The sequence below is a fragment of the Trachypithecus francoisi genome, unplaced genomic scaffold (assembly GCF_009764315.1).
Source record: "Trachypithecus francoisi isolate TF-2019V2 unplaced genomic scaffold, Tfra_2.0 Contig00133, whole genome shotgun sequence".
In the NCBI taxonomy this organism is placed as follows: Eukaryota; Metazoa; Chordata; class Mammalia; order Primates; family Cercopithecidae; genus Trachypithecus; species Trachypithecus francoisi.
The window spans coordinates 407387-429958 of record NW_022680484.1 but is presented as its reverse complement, the minus strand read 5'-3'; the positions used below and the strand labels follow the sequence as shown (position 1 = coordinate 429958).

The window sequence follows — 22572 nt, the reverse complement described above, 5'->3', positions numbered from 1 at the left end:
GTTTGTGACTTGCATGTGCAAAGTTATTGAAAATAGTCCCATTCTCATCTCTCTTATGACAGCACTGTCAAAAGGGCTCCCTCCGCGCAGGTGCAGGGTCTTCTTTCTGTGCGCAAAAAGTTCCGGCACTAGCTGTGTGGTGCCGCATGTGTCACGGGGTGATGCTGCACGTGGCACGTGCAGCTGCAACCGTAAAGCAAGGGGGGAGGTGCTGTGGCGCAGTTTTTTTTGCTTTAAATGGTAACCCCTCCCCCACAACAGCCCGGGCTGTGGCGGGAGCGGGCGGGGGGAGGGAATGCTCACGGTTCTGAGACCAGTGGTGCCTGTGCCAGCCTCCTTTCTCTTTCTAGAACATTCTGTGAGGCAAGCCGCATGTGATTGTTGAGGTGGGGTTAGCCCATTGCCAGCCTGTGACGTGACTGTGACTCGAGTGAATCCTGGTAACTAGGGAATGTGCTCGCCCTCTGTCTGAAATGCCCCATGTCCGGTGGTGCCTGCGCTAGCCCCCATGTCGGTCTCAGAGAACCTTCTCCCCACCTCTGAGGTGACCTACCGACCCAGAACTAGCCTGGCTCCCGATGGCCCCAGCTCCAGAGTGCCGTGCCCAACTCCAGACATTCGGGATCCCAAGTGCTGTCTGTTGGTTCAAAAATGCTGGATTTCTACATGAGCTCAAGTCAGGCCGCCTGGTCGCGCCACAGGCTGAATGCCCAGTGGGTTCCCATGGTTAAAGGGAATGTGCGTTTACATTTTTTTTTTTTTTTTGAGACGGAGTACCGCCCTGTCGCCGAGTCTGGAGTGCAGTGGCTCGATCTTAGCTCATTGCAACCTCCGCCTCCTGGGTTCAAGCGATTCTCCTGCCTCAGCCTCCTGAACAGCAGGGATTACAGGCACCCTCCACCACGCCTGACTAATTTTTGTATTTTTAGTAGAGACCGGGCTTTCACCGTGTTGGCAAGGTTGGTCTCGAACTCCTGACCTCAGGTGATCTGCCAAACTCGACCTCCCAAAGTGTTGGGATTACAGGTGTGAGCCACTGCACCAGGCTGTGGTGGGCACCTGTAATCCCAGCTACTGGGAGGCTGAGGTGGGTTGAACCCGGAAGGCAGAAGTTGCAGTGAGCCAAGATGGCGCCACTGCACTCCAGCCTGGGCGACAGAGCAAGACTCCGTCTGAAAAAAAAAAAAAAAAAGGCCGGGCGCGGTGGCTCAAGCCTGTAATCCCAGCACTTTGGGAGGCTGAGACGGGCGGATCACGAGGTCAGGAGATCGAGACCATCCTGGCTAACACGGTGAAACCCCGTCTCTACTAAAAACGAAAAACTAGCCGGGCGAGGTGGCGGGCGCCTGTAGTCCCAGCCACTCGGGAGGCTGAGGCAGGAGAATGGCGTAAACCCGGGAGGCAGAGCTTGCAGTGCGCTGAGATCCGGCCACTGCACTCTAGCCCGGGTGACAGAGCGAGACTCCGTCTCAAAAAAACAAACAAACAAACAAAAAAAAGTGGCTGGGCACAGTGGCACACACCTGTAGTCCCAGCACTTTGGGAGACAGGCAAGGTGGGTGGATCACCTGAGGTCAGGAGTTTGCCACCAGCCTGACTAACATGGTGAAACCACATTTCTACTAAAGACAAAAAAATTAGCTGGGCATAGTGGCGCATACTCGTACTCCCAGCTACTTGGGAGGCTGAGACAGGAGAATCACTTGTATCTGGGAGGTCGAGCTTGCGTTGAGCCAAGATCGAGCCATTGCACTGCAGCCTGGGCAGCAAGAGCAAAACTCCGTCTCAAGAGAAAAATTGAACACGCCACCTAATTGCGATAAAAAAAAAAAAAACCCTGAACCTGTTTAGATTCCCACTTGCAGAGTATGTGACATCGCCTTCTGCCACATTCTCACCAGCCCTAGACATTGTTAGGCTTTTTAATTTTTGGTGTTCTGGTGGATGAGAAAATAGTATTTAATCGTTGCTTTTCATTTACTATTCCCCGATCACCTTGCAATTACACGTTTTTTCATAGGTTTTACTGCCTTTCGTTTTTCATCTTGTCTGAGATGTCCGTGGCCACCCTTTAATGTCTTTATATGGGGTTATTTGCTCTTAGTTTACTGATTTGCAGTTCTTTATATATTGTGATGATTAGCCCTTTATCTATTAGATATATTTCAAGCCTTGTTTTTCTTATTTCTTTGCTTTTATTTATTTATGATTTATTTATTTATTTTTAACTTTTTGAGACGGAGTCTCGCTCTGTCACTCAGGCTGGAGTGCAGTGGTGTGATCTCGGCTCACTGCAAGCTCCGCCTCCCGGGTTCATGCCATTCTTCTGCCTCAGCCTCCTGAGTAGCTGGGACTACAGGTGCCTGCCACCACGCCCAGTTAATTTTTTGTATTTTTAGTAGAGACGGGGTTTCACCGTGTTAGCCAGGATGGTCTTGATCTCCTGACCTCGTGATCCGCCCGTCTCGGCCTCCCGAAGTGCTGGGATTATAGGCGTGAGCCACCGTGTCCAGCCTATTTATTTATTTTTTGAGATGGGGTCTCCGTCTGCCACCCCGGCTGGAGGGCAGTGGTGCGATCACGGTAGCCTCGACATCCCCGGGATCAAGTGATCCTGCCGTCTCAGCCTCCGGGGTAGCTGGGACTACAGGTGTGCACCACCACTCCAGGATAATTTTTGTATTAATTATTTTTTAATAGAGACAGGTTTCGCCATGTTGCCCAGGCTGGTCTCGACCTCCTGGGCTCAAGAGATCCACCCACCTTGGCTTCCAAAGTGCTGGGATTATAGGCATGAGCCAGCACACCCAGCCCTTGTTTTTTTTTGTTTTGTTTTGTTTCCCCTTTCTTTCATGTTTTTTTATTTTTATTTTTATTTTTTTTATTACTCAAGTCCCATTTTTTCTCCCCTTGGTTATTTGGAGGTTATGTACATATGTAGCTTCTTTTCTAGTGATTACTTTTTTTTTTTTTTTGAGACAATCTCACTCTGTCAGCCAGGCTGGAGGGCAGCGGTGCAATCTCGGCTCACTGCAACCCCCGTCTCCCGGGCTTAAGCAATTTTCCTGCCTCAGCCTTCCCAGTAGCTGGGATTACAGGTGTGTGCCACCAAGGCCAGCTAATTTTTGTATTTTTAGTAGGGACAGTGTTTCACAATGTTGACCATACTGGTCTCAAATTCCTGACCTCAAGTGATCCATCCGCCTTGGCCACCCAAAGTGCTGAGATTACAGGCGTGAGCCACCACGTCCCGCTACCTTTTTATTTTTATTTTTTTTTGTGACAAGTTCTCACTCACTCTGTTGCCCAGGTTGAAGGGCAGTAGCACAGTCACAGGTCACTCTAGCCTCTACTTGCTGGACACAAGTGATCCTCCTGCCTCAGCATCCTGAGTAACTGGGACCACAGGTGCACACCACTGCCCTGAAAAGACTTGGTTTTTAAACAGTTAATGAATTCTTAGATTTGTCAATGGTGTACTGAACTCTTTCATGTCTAAAAATGTCTTTAGTCTAACCCCACAGTTGACAGTTGGGGTGTAGAATTTTAGGCTGGGAAATCATTTTTCCCTCAGAATTTCAAAGGCAGCACTTCATTGTCTTTTTTTTTTTTTTAAGATGGAGTCTTGCTCTGTCGCCCAGGCTAGAGTGCAGGGGCGTGATCTCGGCTCACTGCAACCTCTGCCTCTTGGGTTCAAGTGATTCTCTTGCCTCAGCCTCCCGAGAAGCTGGGATTACAGGCGCCCACCACCATGCCCGGCTAATTTTTGTATTTTTAGCAGAGACAGAGTTTCCTCATGTTGGTCAGGCTGGTCTCAACTCTTGACTTCAAGTGATCTGCCTGCCTGGGCTTCCCAGAGTGCTAGGATTACAGGCGTGAGCCACCGTGCCCAGCCAGTACTTCATTGTCTTCTAGTTCCCCATACTGTTGCTGAAGTCTGAAGCCATTCTGACTTCTGATTCTTTGAATGTGACCTATTTTTTTCTCTCTGGCAGTTATTCTCTCAGCGTATCGAAGGTATCAGTCAACTATCTTCTGGATTGCATTGATGCTATTGAGAAGGCAGCCTGCAGTCTAAAAGTCATGGTTTTAAAGGTAATCAGCTTTTTTCCTCTGGCTGCTTTTAACATCTTGTGTCGGCCGGGTGCGGTGGCTCATGCTTGTAATCCCAGCACTTTGGGAGGCCGCGGCGGGTGGATCATTTGAGGTCAGGAGTTCCAGACCAGCCTGGCCAACATGGCGAAACACTCTCTGTACTAAAAATACAAAAATTAGCTGTACATATTGGCGGGCGCCTGTAATCCCAGCTACTTGGGAGGCTGAGGCAGGAGAATCGCTTAAACCCGGGAGGCAGAGGTTGCAGTGAGCCGAGATCACACCACTGCACTCCGGCCTGGGCAACAAGAGCGAAACTCTGTTTCAAAAAAAAAAAAAAAAAAAAATCTTGTGCCTAGGTGTGGACCTGTTTCTGTCTTCCCTGCTTAGGATTTATTGGGCTTCTTGAATTTGTGAATTTGTGTCTTTCTTCAGTTCTGGAAAGTTCTTAGGGAGTTATCTCTTAAAATATTGCTGCTGCGGCCGGTCATGGTGGCTCATGCCTGTAATCCCAGCACTTTGGGAGGCCGAAGTGGGTGGATCACCTGAGCTTGAGAGTTCGAGAACAGCCTTGCCAACATGGTGAAACCCCATCTCTACTAAAAATACAAACGAATTAGCTAGGCGTGGTGGCACGCACCTGTAGTTCCAGCTATTCGGGAGGCTGAGGCACGAGAATTGCTTGAACCCATGCAGCAGAGGTTGGCAGTGAGCCGAGATCGTGCCATGGCACTCTAGCCTAGGCGACAGAGTGTGACTCCTTTTCAATAAAAAAAATTTAAAAAAATTATATATATATTGCTGCTGCTTCATTCTCTCTGTCTTCTCTCTCTGGTGTGACAATTGCATTTTTGTTAGACCTACTCACGCTACCTTCCATGTCTTCTATTTTTCAAGTTTTCTATTTCTTTGTGCCTCTGTGCTGCATTCTGCATACCCCTTCCTTCCTTCCTCCCTCCCTCCCTCCCTCCCTCCCTCCCTCCCTCCCTTCCTTCCTTCCTTCCTTCCTTTCTGAGATGGAGTTTTGCTCTTGTTGCCCAGGTTGGAATGCAGTGGTGCAATCTCAGCTCACTGCAACCTCTGCCTTCTGGGTTCAAGCGATTCTCCTGCCTCAGCCTCCAGAGTAGCTGGCATTACAGGCATGTGCCACCACACCTACCTAAGTTTGTATTTTTGGTGGAGATGGGGTTTCTCCATGTCGGTCAGGCTGGTCTTGAACTCCCGACCTCAGGTGATCCGCCTGCCTCGGCCTCCCAAAGTGCTGGAATTATAGGTGTGAGCCACCATGCCAGGCTTTTATTTTTTTCGAATGGATGGGGTTTCACCCTGTTGGCCAGACTGGTCTTGAACTCCTGACCTCAAGTGATCTGCCCGCCTCGGCCTCCCAAAGTGCTGGGATTACAGGCATGAGCCACCACACCTGGCCTATATTGAACATTTAAATAGTTTTAAAACTGTGAAATCTGGCATATGTATATAAAGGTGCAGAAAACGATGATGTATGTCTTGAGAAATAACGATAAGATGAACACACATTTAACCACTACTCAGGCCAGGCACCGCAGCCTCCACTGTCACCCCCATCATAATCACCTTCTCCCGCCCTAGTGGGAACCACCATCCTGGGGTTTCTGTTGCCAGCATCCATGCTGCCCTTTATGCTTTCCTGCCTGCGTAGTCATCCCTACACAATATTGTTTAGTTTTGCCTGCTCTTGGAATTTGTGTAAATGGAACCATTTGTAGTACGGGTTTTCTGTTTGGTTTCTTTTGTTCAGCATTATGCTTGTGAAATGCATTCATGTTTTTCAAGGCTGTAGTTCATTCTCATTGCCGTACAGTAGTATATTGTTGCATATATTACAGTTACGTACACTTTCTGGGCAGGTGGTTTGTTGCTAGTTGTTGGATATTGGGAACATCAGTGTACTTGTCTCCTGGGAATATTGCCTACGAATGCAGTTGCTGGATCATTTGGTATGCATGTCTTCAGCTTTGTGATACTGTCAAGTGCTTTTCCAAGGTGGTGGTAGTACAAATTTGCTTCCCACCAGTAATGATTGAGAGTTCCTGTTGCTCTATATCCTTGCCAACACTCATCATTGTTAGTCTGTCTGAGTTTGACCAATCTACTGGGTGCATAGTGGTACCACTTTGCGTTTTAAAAATTGAGGTATAGGCCAGACGCGGTGGCTCACACCTGTAATCCCAGCACTTTGGGAGGCTGAGGCGGGAGGATCGCTTGAGGTCAGGAGTTGGAAACTAGCCTGGTCAACGTGGTGAAACCCTGTCTCTACTAATAATACAAAAGTTAGCTGGGTGTGGTGGTGCACACCTGTAATCCCAGCTACTCGGGAGGCTGAGGCATGAGAATTGCTTAAACCCGGGAGGTGAAGGTTGTAGTGAGCTGAGATTGCACCACTGCACTCCAGCCTGGGTGACAGAGTGAGACTGCATCTCAAAAAAGAAAAAAAAAAAAAAGTAGAAACAGAACAGAGGCTGCACCTGAGCTGCCCCCCACCTCCGTCTCCTAGCTCCTTGCTCTCCAGTCTGCCCTGGTGGGCTGGGTTCCAGCTATGCTTCTCTTGCCATCTTTGTTTTAGAGGTAAGAAAACTGAGCCTCAGAGCAGTTTATTAACTTGCTCAAGGTCTCAGAGTGGTAGAGCCAGGATTTGAACTGGGCTCTTTGTCAAAGGCAACGTTAACCCCCTCACCATGTGAGAGACTCATTCTTTTGTGTTGCAATAAAATTTTCTACCCTAGACTGTCAGCTGTATGAGATCAAGGAATGTATCTGGCTTCTGTACCACCGGGTAGGCATTCAAAATATGTGCTGAATGAGTGATTGGATGAATGAATGAACCTGTTAGGAGGCAAATCTCTCTGCCTAACCCTTCCCGTCTCCCTGGGAGTAGCAATACAGCAAGCTGTAAGGGTTAACGGGAATAAGTTTATTCCATAGTTTACAAGAACAGCTCTTTATAAGTGAGACCCACAATTGGTAATTTTTGGAAGAGAAAATAGGAGTGCAGTACAAAAACAGGCAGATGTAGAAGGGAATCTGGCCACCTGTCGGTCGTAGTGAGGCACACTTGTAGAGCAAGGAGTCAGACGCTGAAAAGGAGGGGAGAGGAGCATCACCTCCCCAGTCTGCGTCGGGCCCATCTTGAACGCACAAATCTTTTTTTTTTTTTTTTGAGACGGAGTCTCGCTCTGTCGCCGGGGCTGGAGTGCAGAGGCGCAATCTCGGCTCACTGCAAGCTCCGCCTCCCGGGTTCCCGCCATTCTCCCGCCTCAGCCTCCGGAGTAGCTGGGACTACAGGCGCCCGCCACCGCGCCCGGCTAGTTTTTTTGTATTTTTTAGTAGAGACGGGGTTTCACCGTGTTAGCCAGGATGGTCTTGATCTCCTGACCTCGTGATCCGCCCGTCTCGGCCTCCCAAAGTGCTGGAATGACAGGCTTGAGCCACCGCGCCCGGCCGAACGCACAAATCTTGCGCGTGTAAGTATCCATGCGTATGTGGAAGTATTTTATGGAGTCATAACGTGTCCAATTCTCTCACACTTTGCGGCTCACAGAGCACCGTATTGTGATTTCTTGTTTCCCAATGTAGGCGGAACACACCAGGAGCCCCAGCGCAACCCTCCCCTCCAATGTGCCTTCATGCCGGTCCCTGCCATCCAGCGAAGACTGCCCCAGTGGCCCTTCCAGCCTCTCAGATGGGGGCCTAGCCCACAACTTACAGGGTAGTGTCAGGCACCGCATCCTCTACCTCTCGGAGCAGCTGACAGTGGAGAAGGCCAGTCCGGATGGCAACGCCGTGAGCTACCTCAAGCTGGTGTCCAAAGCAGACCGGCACCAGGTGCCGCACATCCGGCAGGCCTTTAAGAAGGCGAACCAGCGCGCCTCTGCCACCATCGCCCAGATCGACCACAGGCTCCGCCAGTGTCACCAGCAGCTCCAGGAGCTGGAGGAAGGCTGCAGGCCCAAGGGCTTACTGCTGATGGCAGAAAGCGACCCAGCCAACTGCGAGCCACCCAGCGAAAAGGCCCTGCTTTCAGAGCACCCATGCCGAGTGGGGAAGACAGGCCCGTCAACCTGCCCGATGTCAGCACACCCTTCACCGAGGAGAGTCGCTTCCAGAGCTCACAGCAGGGGACGCGCTTAGAGACAGAGGATGTGGCCCGGCAACAAAACCTGTTATTGCAGAAGGTAAAGGAAGAGCTGGAAGAAGCCAAGAGCTTCCACATCAGCCTCCAGGCGTCCTATCACAGCCTAAAAGAGAGGTCTCTGACTGACCTGCAGCTGTTGCTGGAGTCCCTTGGGGAGGAGAAGTGTAGGTGAGGCCTTGGCTTTGGGGACTGGAAGCAGAGGAGGAACCGCTCCCGGGAGCCACCTCTGGGAGGGTGAAAGGGAGCCAGGACATGAGCCTGGAGAGCCAGGGTGAGGGGCCAGCTGGAAGAGCAGGTCCAGGCTTCTCTTAGCGACCGGGCCCTGCCGTGGGGCGACCAGCCCTCTCCCTGCAGGCCCACACCTGCCTTGACCCTTGCTGACGAAAATGCTCCAGGTCGACAGCCCCTGCCAGGTGGTTGCAGCGGCACAGCGGCTGGCCCTGACTCTGTGGTGGCAGGAGACAACATGGGGGTGGCAAGGGTCCGGTAGACACCTGGCACTAGTTAGGGAGGTGGCGTCCTCTGGTCCCAGTCTGCCGGGAAGGTGGGAGTCAGGACCAGAGTCGCCTCGCCAGCTCTGGTCTCTTCACCCGTGCTCCTAGCTGAGCTGGGCACAGGTCGGGTCTCAGATACTTATTTCAAAAATGACTGCCTTCTAGTGAGTGCTTTCTCTGTGCCGTGCAGTAGCTCGATTTTCTTTTTCTTTTTCTTTTTTTTTTTTGAGACCGAGTCTCGCTCTGTCGCCAGGCTGGAATGCAGTGGCACCATCTCGGCTCACTGCAACCTCCACCTCCCAGGTTCAAGCGATTCTCCTGCCTCAGCCTCCCGAGTAGCTGGGACTATAGGCGTGCACCAGCACACCCGGCTATTTGTTGTATTTTTAGTACAGGCGGGGTTTCACCATGTTGACCAGGACGGTCTCAATCTCTTGACCTCGTGATCCGCCTGCCTCGGCCTCCCAAAGTGCTGGGATTACAGGCGTGAGCCACCGTGCCCTGCCCTAGCTCGATTTTCTTTCCCTCTAAGATAAGGCTAGGGCCTACGAATTGGGAAAAAAAAAAAAAAAAAAAAAAAAAGGCAAACTCAGTCTCTCAACGGCTTCTCTCCATTCCGACTGGGACCGTTCTCTGGGTTTCCATGGGCCCTCAGGGGGTGCCACATTTTGTCCCCCTCGCTGCAGTCTGTGGCTAATTAACGCCAGTCCCTCCAGAATCCTGGCTAGGGAGGCAGTGACTCCCTTAGGTGAGCCCAGATTCTCAGCATTTGCATGAAAAGAAGAACTCCGCAGTCCTTTTAGTGCCTGATGCAGGGGAAGAGGCGTGTGGGAATCATCCTCTTTAGTTTCCCCAGGGAAATTTTGCCGGTGTTTACATGGCCTAAGAATCTGTTAAAGGATAGTCAAAGAATATTACAGGGCAACCACTATCAATGAGATGACTAGTCAGTCACAGGTGTCTCTTGGAGGTTATTTTCATAGGACATGACAACCAAATCTAAAATCTTGGGAGCATTAAAGACCCTTTTGTCAAAATCACACTTACCCAGTCAGCTTTCTATTAAGCAACAACAGCGTTTGGTGGCAGTTACAAACTTCCTCGTATGTTTCCAAACCGTATGGGTCAATGAGAATGCTGTGCTCGGGTAAACTCTTAACCCCTCTCAAATCCGAGTCTTTCACCCCCTCTTGATACAGGGGTGACTACCGGGGAGCAGGGCAATACCTCTCTCTCCCCCTCTCAGACTTTTGCTGCAAATTCCAGAAGCCTGCACTTCTGACCCAGTACCCCCGATTGGACTGTGACATGGGATTTCTGGTTGTTTGCTGCAGCAGCGAGCCTATCCTTACTAATGTTCATCGCGAGCAGAAAAGCAGGTCTGCAGGGCCCAAATTTACTAGGAGGAGAAAGGGCTGACAATGATTTTTCACTGTTGTCACGGGCTGGTAACTGAGCTGGGGCACCAGGTTAAGCAGCATTGTTCTTTGGCCCTCAGACGCCTACTTTATGGTTGGGGAAGCAGAGTCTCACAGAGGCACAAGCAGCCTATGTGGATAGTGAGAGCGGACCTGAGAGCGTTGCACCACACCCTGGCTGTGTGGCTAAGTTAGATGCAGGGGACACAGGAATTCATGGCATTATAAAAACATATACTTCCGTAAAATCTTCTTCAAGATTTTACTTTTACATGAGCTGGATGCAGAAGTGTTTCAACCAGCCAGGCCCCCTGTGACTGTTGCGTCCCCTCTGGTGCATCACAAACTGAGAATCCACACTGCAAGTCCTGTGCTGTTTATCACAGTTAAATCCGTTTGCTTTCAAGAGGGCTGTAGCGGTTTTTACCATTGTGGTTTCTTTTTAATTTGGTCTTGGCATGTCTCTACTGAGAGTGGCCATAGCCGAGATACCCAGTCTCTAGGAGATCCCTGACCCGTGGGATCGTTAGGTTCGGATGTGTGTGTCAGGGGAGCCACAATGAGGAGGCAGATGAAAATGCATGAAACAGCGACATGGGCTGGGCGCGGGAGCTCACGCCTGTAATCCTAGCACTTTGGGAGGTTGAGGTGGGCAGATTGCTTGAGCTCAGGAGTTTGAGACCAGCCTGGGCAACATAGCGAGACGTTGTCTCCACAAAAAATTCAAAGAAATTAGCTGGGCGTGATGGCGCGTGCCTGTAGTCACAGCTACTCAGGAGGCTGAGCGGGAGCGGGGATCCCTTGAGCCTGGGAGGTTGAGGCTGCAGTGAGTCATGATTGCACCACTGCACTCCATCCTGGGTGACAGAGCGAGACCCTGTGTCAAAAAACAAAGAAACAAACAAACAAACAAACAAAACGGAAAAAAGAAATGTATGACTCAGATCGCAGAGACGTTAGGTGTGCTGATGGGAGGCAGAGGGGAAGTCTGGATGCAGCAGGGAGCTGATTGAGCTCATCAGTTGTGCAAGAGCGAAGCCCAGAACGAAGGGCGGGGGAGCTTCCGGGGCTGTGCCTGTATTAAGATCGCAGGGTGTGAAGGGATCCCACAGGCTTTCCTGCAGGGGTTGTGGTTGGCTGGTTTAAAGAAAACATGCGCAAAGGAGGAAACTGATTTACATGACTCTGGTGTTGAGCATTAGGTTTTATCGTGGTCAGCAGCCATGGAATGTGTGGGGTTTTGGGTCAGTGAGGTGAGGACCACGTGGGCTATATCGCAAACAATCACATGGTAGGGAGGGATGGGTGTTATCTGGGGCAAAGGTGACAGGGTACAACTGCTAAAGTTGGATGCTGAGGCAGCAACTGTATTAAACACGTTTATGACAAACACTTTAAAAAATTGATGTAGAATTCACACAATTTCACATAATGTGAAATTAACCATATGGAAGCATGTAATTCCGTGCATTAAGTACATCTGCAGTGTGGGCCAACCGTCACATCTGTACAGTTGTCTACCCTTTTCATCACCCCAGAAGGAGACCTCCAGACTCACTGTGCAGTCACTCCTAGCCTCGGCTCCAGGCGTTCCCTAATCTGCTTTCTGTCTCCGTGGATTTGCCTCTTCTGGACTTTTCATATAAATGGGACCACGCAATATGTGGGCTTTTGTGTCTAGCTTCTTCCACTGTTTTCAAGGTTCGTTCATGTTGTAGCATGTATCAGTACTTCATTCTCTTGATGGCTGACTTATATTCCAGTCCATGGGTAGACCACATTTTGTTTATCTGTCCGTCGGTGGATGGAGGTTTGAGTTGTTTCTACCTTTTGGCTATTGTGAGAAGCCCTGCCCTGAACACTCACATACATGCCACTTATTTGAACACCAGTTTTCAATTCTTTGGGGTCTATAATCAGGAGTAGAATTGCTGGACCCTGTGGTGACTCCAGGTGTAACGTTTAGAGGAGTCTTCCCACAGCAGCCGCGCCGCTCCACCTTCCCACCAGCAATGCTGAAGGCTTCCAGTTGCCTCACCTCCTTGCCAACATTTGTCGTTATCCTTTTTTTTTTTTCCCCAACAGATGTCACTGTGAAGTGGTATCTCATTATGAGGGCTGGCTTTCTTTTTTATTTTTCCTGAGTCTTTGGATAGGCAAAAGTTCATTTTCTTTCTTTCTCTTTCTTTCTTTCTTTCTTTCTTTCTTTCTTTCTTTCTTTCTTTCTTCTTTCTTCTTTCTTCTTTCTTTCTTTCTTTCTTTCTTTTTCTTTTTCTTTTCCACTCTTTCTTTCTCTCTTATTCTCTTTCTTTCTTTCGTTCATTTTTTTTTTCAGGGTCTCTGTTGCCCAGGCTGGAGTGCAGTGACACAATCATAGTTCACTGCAGCCTTGAACTCCTGGGCTCAAACGATCTTCCTGCTTCATCCTCCCGAGTAACTGGGAGTACAAAGCATGTGCCACCATGCCTGGCTAACTTTTAAAAAATTATTTGTAGAGATGGGATCTTGCTTAAGTTGCCCAGGCTGGTCTTGAACACCTGGCCATGGCCTCCCCAAGTGCTGGGGTTACAGATGTGAGCCACTGTGCCTGGCCAGTTCTTACTTTTTAATGCATTTTTAAAATTGATTGTGGTAAAAAAAAAAAAAAAGGCAACACAATATATTCTTTTTGATTCTGCAACGTGCAGGGTCTCTATCACAGCAACAATTAGATTCAGGAGGCTTGGGGCTGGGCTAGTGGCCCTGGGGTCTCCTCCTTCATGAGGTCTGGGTTTGTGGGTCCTTGCAGAGGACATTCCTGGGCCCGGGAAGGACTGTGACTGCTTCTGCTGGAGTTGCTTGAGGCCCCTGGTATCTCTCCCCTCTGTGTGCTGAGGAGAAGCACGGGCGTCGCGAACTTGATGATTCTGGATGGAAGGGTCTTTGCCAAGCTTCTCTTTCTTTCTTGTGGAAATAGGGGGAGCTTCAGATCTCCAAGAAGATGCACAATGAGTGGCCTGTCTCCTCAGCACAAGCCAGTCACCTGGGGGACCAGAAGGCCCCGGTTCCTCAGCGTCTCTGTGGGTCAGGAGGAAAGAAGGCTTGAGAAACTCAGAAAATGTTCACTGGTAGAAGAGATGGCACCCAAGGAAGGCATGTGGAGCCTTCAAGTGAAAGTCTCGACTGGCCAGGTCTCATCTGGGCACCTTGCGTGGAGAGTTGCAGGAGGCCCCCTCTAGCCTCCTAATGAGCCAGGGGACTCTGGGAGGGTCTGGGAGTCCTTCTCCCTCTCTTGCAGGATGCGCAGCTGACTTCTGCTTGATGGTGAAAGGCAGTCAGGTTTCAGGCTTGGCCCCGTAGACAGGGCATGGACAAGTCCTGGAGTTGGGGGTGTGGTGCCAGCAAAACCATCTTTAGTCTCTGGGGTCCATAGCCAGTCCCAGCCTGCCCAGCCCCACCCTCCTCCTTCACCTTTGTAGCCCTAGTGGTCAATGCCTGGGGTAGATGGGTTGCTGGGACATCTTTGTTCTTTGTTGGATGAGTAAAATGGTCCCAGGAGAAAACCCGATGGTGAGGAGGACACTGCTTCTTTTTTTTTCTTTTTTATGAGATGGAGTCTCACTCTGTCCCCCAGGCTGGAGTGCAGCGGCACGATCTCGGCTCACTGCAATCTCTGCCTCCCTGGTTCAAGCGATTCTCCTGCCTCAGCCTCCCGAGTAGCTGGGATTACAGGCGCCCCCCCCAGCATGCCTGGCTACTTTTTTGTATTTTTTAGTAGAGATGGGATTTCGCCATGTTGACCAGGCTGGTATCGAACTCGTGACCTCAAGTGATCCACTCGCCTCGGCCTCCCAAAGTGCTGGGGTTAGAGGCGTGAGCCACCACACCTGGCTGGAGGACACTGCTTCTTACCCCATTTCTAGTTCCCTAGACCTGCCTTGGCATCACTTCATTGTAGGCTCCTCTTGGTGACAAGGAACTGGCTTATTTGGAAACAGGGTCGTTGCGGATGTGATGAGTGAGATTTGGATGAGGTCATTCTGCAGAAGGGCGGGCCCTAATGCAACGTGACCTGTGTCCTGAAAGAAAAAAGGGAGACGGAGACACGGACACACGCAGAGGGAGAACGCCACATGGAGACAGAGGCCGGGGCTGACCTGCCACGGCAGAAGCCAAGGAAGCCCGCAGATGGGCAGCAGAGCAGAAGCTGGGACAGAGGCCCCGAGTGGAGGCGCCTTCTCAGTCCTCAGCAGGAGCCCAATTCCGCCTGCGCCTTCCTCTCGGACTGCTGGACCCCCAGCCAGGAGAGAGGCCGCCTCTGCTGGGAAAGCCACTCAAAGTTTGTAACGCTTTGTGATGGCAGCCACAGGAAACTCCCACACTCAGCTTGTCCTTTAGGCTCTGCTCTGATGTCCTCTCCTCAAAGGGACTTCCCAGGCTACCACGTTCAAATGGCCTCTTCTTTTATTCTTTTGGAGGTGGGGTTTTTTGAAGTAAAGTTTTTTTTTTTTTTTTTTTTGACGGAGTTTTGCTCTTGTTGCCTAGACTGGAGTGCAATGGCGCGATCTTGGCTCACTGCAACCTCTGCCTCCTGAGTTCAAGCGATTCTCCTGCGTCAGCCTCCCGAGTAGCTGGGATTATAGGCATGCACCACCACGCCTGGCTAATTTTGTATTTTTAGTAGAGATGGGGTTTCTCCATGTTGGTCACACTGGTCTCGAACTCCCGACCTCAGGTGATCCACCCGCCTCAACCTCCCAAAGTGCTGGGATGACAGGCGTGAACCACCGCGCCTGGCCTTTTTGAGGTGAATTTTATACAGTGAAATTGCATTTAAGTTTAGGCATACAGTTTAACGAGTTTTGACAAAGGTTTGCACCTGGGCAACTAAAATCCCGATAAAGAGCTTTGCTACCACCCCAGACAGTACCCTCACGCCCTCTTCCAGTGAACACCCGTCTCCCATAATCGGCCACTGTTCTGGTTTCTGTCACTCTAGCTTGGTCTCCTCTTGAACCTCATGTAAGTGGAGTCGCACGGCACGCAGTGCTTTGCGTCTGGCTGCTTTCGCTCCGTGGAATTGTTTTGAGATCCACCCAAGCTGTGTGAGTAGCTCATGGCTTCGTATTGCTTGGCAGCATTCCATTGCATGCAGACACCGCAGGTTGCTTATGCCCTGGTCCGCTGCCAGTTGGGCGAGTGAATAAAGCTGCTGTGAACGTTCTCGCACAAGTCTTTCTGTGAACATATGCTTTCATATATGGAATTGCTCGATGACAGGGAAGTGTTATGTGTCTTAGTCCCACTTTCTGGTGCTGTAACAGAGTACCACAGGCTGGGTAGTTTATAAAGAAAGGAAGTTCAATGTCAAGGCGCTGGCAGCTGGTGAGGACCTTTGTACTGCATCATCCTATGGCAGAAGGCAGAAGGGCAAGAGGGCGTGAGAAAGCGAGCGGGGGCCAAACTTTCACGATAACAATATTAATATCAATCCCCTCTTACCAGTCCCACCCCTTAACACCATCACATGGCCATTAAATTTCAACATGAGTTTTGGGGGGAACATGCACACCATAGCAGTATGCTTAACTTTTTAAGAAAGAGGAAGGCCGGGCGCGGTGGCTCACGCTTGTAATCCCAGCACTTTGGGAGGCCGAGGTGGGTGGATCACCTGAGGTTGGGAGTTGGAGACCAGCCTGACCAGCATGGAGAAACCCCGTCTCTACTAAAAAGACAAAAGTAGCCGGGCGTGGTGGCACATGCCTGTAATCCCAGCTACTCGGGAGGCTGACGCAGGAGAATCGCTTGAACTCAGGAGGCGGAGGTTGCAATGAGCCGAGCCGAGATCGTGCCATTGCGCTCCAGCCTGGGCAACGAGTGAAACTCCATCTCAAAAAAAAAAAAAAAAAAAAAAAAAACAACCAGAGGAACAGTTTCCCGACATGGTTATACCATCTTACAGTCCCGCTAGGAGTGTGTAAGAGTTCCAGTTGCCAACGTTTGGCAAGATCAGTCTTTTAAATTTCAGCCTCTTAAGTTCAGCCACAACTTGGTGAAATTAGACTCCAAAATTTCATCACCCTAGCCCATGTTCTCTCAACCTTGGCACTGTTGACATTTTGGACCAAATGATTCTCTGTTCGGCGGGGCTGTCCGGTATATTCTAGGATGATGAGCAGCATCCCTGGTCTCCAATTACTTGATGCCAGTGGTGCGGTGAATTAATTTCCTGATGGTGCTGTGACAAATTGCCCCCAACTTCATGGCTTAGAATAATAGAAAGTTATTCTCTCACTGTCTTGGAGGCTAGAAGGCTGAAATCAGTTTCACTGGGCTGAAATCAGGCGAGGACACACTCTCATTGGAGGCTCTAGGGAACAAACTGATCTTTGCCTCTTCCAGTTTCTGGTGGCTGCCAAATTCCTTAATTTTGTGGTCACATCATTCCAGTCCTGAAGGCTAGCATCTTCAAACCTGTGTTCTGTCTTCACATGACATTCTCCTCTGTGCCTGTCTAATGTCCTTTTGCCTCTCTCTCATACATGTGATTGCATTTAGGGCCCACCAGGATAATCTGGGATAATCTTTGCATCTCAATACCCTTAAACTCACCACTTCTGGAAAGCCCCCTCTTTTGGTCATAGAAGGTAACATTCACAGTTTCCAAGGATTATGACATAGATATCTTTTGCAGGGGGCCTTTTTTTTTTTTCTTTTTTAGACAGAGTCTCGCTCTGTCACCCAGGCTGGAGTGCAGTGGCACGATCTTGGCTCACTGCAATCTCCACCTCCTGGGTTCAGGCAATTCTCCTGCCTCAGCTTCCCAAGTAGCTGGGACTACAAGCACGTGCCACCACACCCAACTAATATTTTATATTTTTAATAGAGACGGGATTTCACCATGTTGCCCAGGCTGGTCTTGAACTCCTGAGCTCAGGCAGTCTGCCCACCTCAGCCTCACAAAGTGCTGGAGTTACAGATGTGAGCCACCGTGCCCAGCCCAGGGGGGCAATTTTAGCCTACCATGCCCCACCTATTTGTAACAACCAGAAATGTCTCTCCAGAGATTGCCAAATGTCCCTTGGAGCGGAGGGGAGCAAATTGCCCCTGGTTGAGAACCACTATCCTAGCCCATGAAACTAGTGGGTGTGACCCTGTCTCTGATGATTAATAGTGCTGAACCTCTTTTCATGTGCTTATCAGCCAGCAAGTCTTTGGCTTGTTTTCAACTTGGATTGTTTTTTCATTGTTGAGTTGTCAGAGCTCTTTATATACTCTGGACCAACCTTTGTCACTCCCCTACTTTTTCCTTTCTCGCACCACTCACCGCCCAAACTGCTCTCCCTTGTGTAGGTATTCATTTGTGTTGTATTGTTCTCGTCAAAATATCAGCACATTCAGGTTGGCCAGTGTGTCCCAGTGACTGCCCAAAGACATGTTGACACATGATGGCTGTTCTGTGAGTACCTGTTTCATGGATCAATCTGGGTGCTTCTTTTCCTCCTTTCCTGAAGGGACCCAGCTCGCCCTCTGGGCTGCTTTCCTCCTCCACGTATGCCAGAACTCTATCTGCTGTGTCTTGGGAACATCAGGGCAGGGTCAGGAGGGCTGATTCTGGATTTAGGCCTGACCCAGCCTCCTCTCTGCCAGGTATTTCCTGAATTACCTGGGACGAGGTGCTTCAAGTTTGCAATCCTCAGTTTCCATATCTGTAACATGGAGGTAATAATGATCCCACTATTGTTGGAACTGTTGTGAGTATTAATTAATACTTGTGTGTAAGCCCCAAGTAGATGCTGATGGAACTGAATTTACAATTCCTTTCTGCTTCCTATCTGCAAACTAAGTCCTTGATAGATTGTAAAGAAAAATTGGGCCAGATGTAGTGGCTTGTGACTGCAATCCCAGTGCTTTGGGAGGTCGAGGCAGGAGGATTGCTTGAACCCAGGAGTTTGAGACCAGCTTGGGTAACAAAGTGAGACCATATCTCTGCAAAAAGATTTAAAAGTATTAACTGGACTTGGTGGCACATGCCTGTAGTCCCTGCTACTTGGGAGGCTGAGACAGGAGGTTCGCTTGAGCCTGAGAGTTTTATGTTGCAGTGAGGTATGATTGTGCCACAGTACTCCAGCCTGGGTGATAGAGGACAGAGTGAGACCTTGTCTCAATTAAAAAAAAAAAAAGGAAAGAAGGAAAGAAAAAAGTTGTTAATGGCTTTTTCTTTTTTCTTTTCTTTTTTTTTTCAAGATGGTGTCTTACTCTGTTGCCCAGGCTGGAGGGAGTGCAGTGACTCAATCTCAGCTCACTGCAACCTCTGCGTCCCGGATTCAAGTGATTCTCCTGTCTCAGCCTCTTGAGTAGCTGAGATTATAGCATGCACCACCATGCCCAGCTAATTTTTGTGTTTTTTAGTAGAGACAGGGTTTCATCATGTTGGCCAGGCTGGTCTCCAACTCCTAATCTCAAATGATCCACCCGCCTTGGCCTCCCAAAGTGCTGTGATTACAGGCGTGAGCCACCACTCCCCGGCCAATGACTCTTGATAAATTCATCAAAGGAGCACCCTAGGTTGATGAGCTCGGGGATTTGGCCAAGATCTCGACCTGACCCTGCCTTCCTCTTCTTTCCCTGAGTCAATGCCTCCTGGGCTTGTCATTCCTGCTGCCCTCTCCTCTCCACAGCATTACAATGCCCCACTACCCCTTACTCTGGTTGTCTGTCGTTTTCTAGCAGCTTCTCTAGGACGGCTCCACACATCTGATGGTCTTGTCCATCTCTCATTCATAAGTTGCTGGTAGAGGTTCAGAGATAAGAAGCTGCTCAAGTCAGAAAGCAGATTGGTGGTTACCAGGGACTGGGGTGATGGGAATGGGGAGTGACTGCTAAACGGTATTTTTTTGAGGGAGTGATGAAAATGTCTTGGAACTATTTTTTTTTTTTTTTTTTTCTGAGACGGAGTCTTGCTCTGTTGCCAGGCTGCAGTGCAGTGGCGTGATCTCGGCTCACTGCAACCTCTGCCCCCAGGTTCAAGCGATTCTCCTGCCTCAGCCTCCCGAGTAGCTGGGACTACAGGCGTGCACCACCATGCCCAGCTAATTTTTGTATTTTCAGTAGAGACGGGGTTTCACCATGTTGGCCAGGATGGTCTTGATCTCTTGACCTCATGATCCGCCCGCCTCGGCCTCTCAAAGTGCTGGGATCACAGGCGTGACTGCAGCCGGCCAATGTCTTGGAACTATTAATAGCCATGGTGGTTGCACAACACCACATGTGCTAAATGCCCCTGAATTGTTCACCTTAAAATCATTCATTTTATGTTACATGAAATTTACCTCAATAAAAATTGAATAAAAAAGAAGCTGCTCAGGTGCCGAGTAGGCAAAAGTTTCACTCTTGCTTTGTATTCCTGGCTGTATCCACAAGTGGGCAGTCGTGAAATTTTCTTATAGCCTCCTGCCATATTGAAAATGCCCTGAAGTGAATATGCCAGGTCTCCATGCTTTTTTTTCCCTTCCGGACACCAGGTCCTTGCGGGCATCCAGACCCTAGCTCCTCTCTCCCAAGAATGTTCTGGTATGTTTTGCTTTCAGACAAGGCTTGGAGATAACAGGCTACGGTTACTAGAGGCTTCACTGTTGCTCTGTGACCTCTCAGCCCCAGGGATCCAGTCTCAGGCTGACTTTCCTCAAGGTATCTGCTTAGGCCTCTGTTGCAGGCTCAGGTCGTGTTAACTTGAAGGCACAAGAACTTCCATTTTTCCCCCGACTTCTCCTCCACGTCAGAGCATCCTGCATCTTTGGATCTCTGAGGAGGTCTGACCTAAGGTCTGAGCTGCTCTCTGAACTGGTTCCTCTCATCCCTATTGTGTTGAAGCAAAGCACAGACATTACATCAGTTCATCTGTAAATATTTCAGTGTGAACCTGAAATACGGATCATTTTGTTAATGTAGCCTAAATACCATACCAAAGATGTTTTAAAACAAGTCCACAATGTTAAATATGGAGTCACTGTCACCTGATTGCCTCACACATGCCATCATTCCTTTTTATTTCTGAAGGAATTTTTTTTTTTTTTTTTTTTTTTGGTGAGACGTAGTCTCACCCTGTCGCCCAGATTGGAGTGCAATGGTGAGATCTTGGCTCACTGCAACTTCTGCCTCCCGGGTTCAAGCGATTCCCCTGCCTCAGCCTCCCGAGTAGCTGGGATTACAGGCATGTGCCACCACGCCCGGCTAATTTTTGTATTTTTAGTAGAGACGGGGTTTCACCATATTGGCCAGGTCTTGAACTCCTGACCTCGTGATCTGCCCGCCTCGGCCTCCCAAAGTGCTGGGGTTCCAGGCGTGGGCCACCGCGCCCGGCCCTGAAGGGTATTTTTTGCCGGACATAGAATTCTAAGTTGGCACTTAATTTTTGGAAATAATAAGCATTTTGAACAAATCATTGCCTTCTGACTTCCATGGTTTCTGTTGAAAAGGCAGCTGCCAGTCTTCTTGTTGCTCCTCGGATCACAGTTTTGTTTTCCTCAGGCTCCTTTTAAGATCTTTTCTGTTTCATTGTTGTTTAGTGGTTTAGCTACGATGATGTTTGGTGTGATTTTCTTTCTCGTGTTTTGTGCCGCTGACTCTCCCCTTGGTGTGATTTTCTGTGCATTCATCCTGCTTAGGGTTCGCATTGCTACTTGGGTTTATGGCTTGATGTCTTTTGTCAGTTTTGGAAATTTTCAGCCATTGTGTCTTCAAATGTTTATTCTGCCCTAGTCTCTCATTTCTCCCCTTCTGAGGCCCCAGTTACATGTATGTTCGACCTTTCCACTGTATCCCTACATCCCCTGGGTTCCTGTGTGAGCCGTCCTGGTGATTTTCCGTCCACTTTGGCTTCTGTTTTGTTGGCTCCTCCCGCAGCTCCCTAGGGCCCCTTGCTTTGGCACATTTGCTCAGAGCGAGCTCATCCATCCTGGCCACATGCGTCGATTGCCCCCGGGCTATTGACCCCTCCTCCAGCTGTTTCTCCATCTCAGACTTTTCCTCCAAGTTGCGGGCCATGATTAGGTTGTAGCTCAATTTGCCAAAAGCAAATTCTCAGAAATGATCAAGAATATACTCTTTCTGGCTGGGCCCAATGGCTCACGCCTGTAATCCCAGCACTTTGGGAGGCCGAGGCAGGCGGGTCACCAGAGGTCAGGAGTTGGAGACCAGCCTGGCCAACATGGTGAAACCCTGTCTCTATTAAAAATACAAAAATTAGCCGGGCGTGATGGCGCGTGCCTGTAGTCCCAGCTACTCAGGAGGCCGAGGCAGGAAAATCACTTGAACCCGGGAGGCAGAGGTTGCAGTAAGCCAAGATTGTGCCACTGCACTCCAGCCTGGGCAAACAGAAGGAGATCCGTCTGAAAACATAAAAATAAAAATACACTATTTTGAAAAAAAATAAAGTTTACAACACTTTTTGTTGGAGAGGGTGGTCTTAACACCTTTGGTCTGTCTTGAGGGTGTCTGGGTTGACTGGTCATCGTTTTGTCTTCATAAGAGCATTCTCCAGAGTTGTCCATTTGCCTCTGTGACTGTAGGAGTTGGAGAGAGAGGGGTCCTTGACCAAGGAAGAGAAGGGAGCGTGGCTGCCAGAGGGCCAGGAGATGGGGGCCAGGGAGAAGGGGAGACTGAGAGAATATCCTTATGAAAATATTGTTTATTAACATCTGAATAGGCTATTCAGGAATGCATTCAAAAATATCTTCATGTGTCTTTATCTACACATTGATGAAGATTGACTTCATATTCCTGAGGACACTTAAAATCTTGAATGTTCTCGCAGCTAGATCATTCAGGTAAATGGAAAGACAGGAATGAGGAATCTATTTTCGGGGTGACCATCCTGCCGACCCACTCCCCCTCTCTGTGAGCAGTAGCCTAGTCCATGTTGTCCACCGACTCTCTTCTTAACAGGGACCTGGGGCAGAGGCATATGGAACATTCCTTGAAATGCTGCGAGGAGCCAGCTTTTGACAAATTGGCTTTCAACAAATGAGCTGCCAGCTTATTCAGTGCCCAGGGGATTTCTCCGTGTGGGTGTTGGTGAAGTCCTTGGAGTGGGACCAAATAGAAGTCATCACCGTTTTCCCCGTCACTGTCAGCACCACCGTTTAGACCTCCTGCACCTGAGGCCTGCCGCCACCCTCCTGGGCCTCCTGGGGCAGCAGCCCTGCCAGTCTATGGGTTCCATCGCTCTCCGGTGCCTTCTCTCTTCTACGTGAGCGGTGGTGCCAGAGCCCCCTCACTGGCCCCCTGGCCTCTGTCCTTCTGGCCTGTTCTTTGTGGTGCCAAAAGAGGAACTTTGAAGGAGTTTTTAAATTATGAAGTATTTCAAGCACAGGGAAAATGTACAGGATAACATAATTAACAGCCCCAGCTTTCT

General features: G+C 49.5%; 1 protein-coding gene across 1 annotated transcript in view; it reads left to right on the top strand.

Annotated features, from left to right (window-relative positions):
• Window positions 1-459: 459 nt before the first annotated feature.
• Window positions 460-22572, top strand: part of TEX28 (testis expressed 28) — a 25057-nt gene continuing 2944 nt past the window's right edge. Inside the window, 4 exon segments of the mRNA XM_033178443.1 lie at window positions 460-544; window positions 3996-4095; window positions 7708-8155; window positions 8158-8434. Coding sequence (XP_033034334.1) covers window positions 4084-4095; window positions 7708-8155; window positions 8158-8434 — 737 coding nt within the window. The 5' untranslated portion in view covers window positions 460-544; window positions 3996-4083.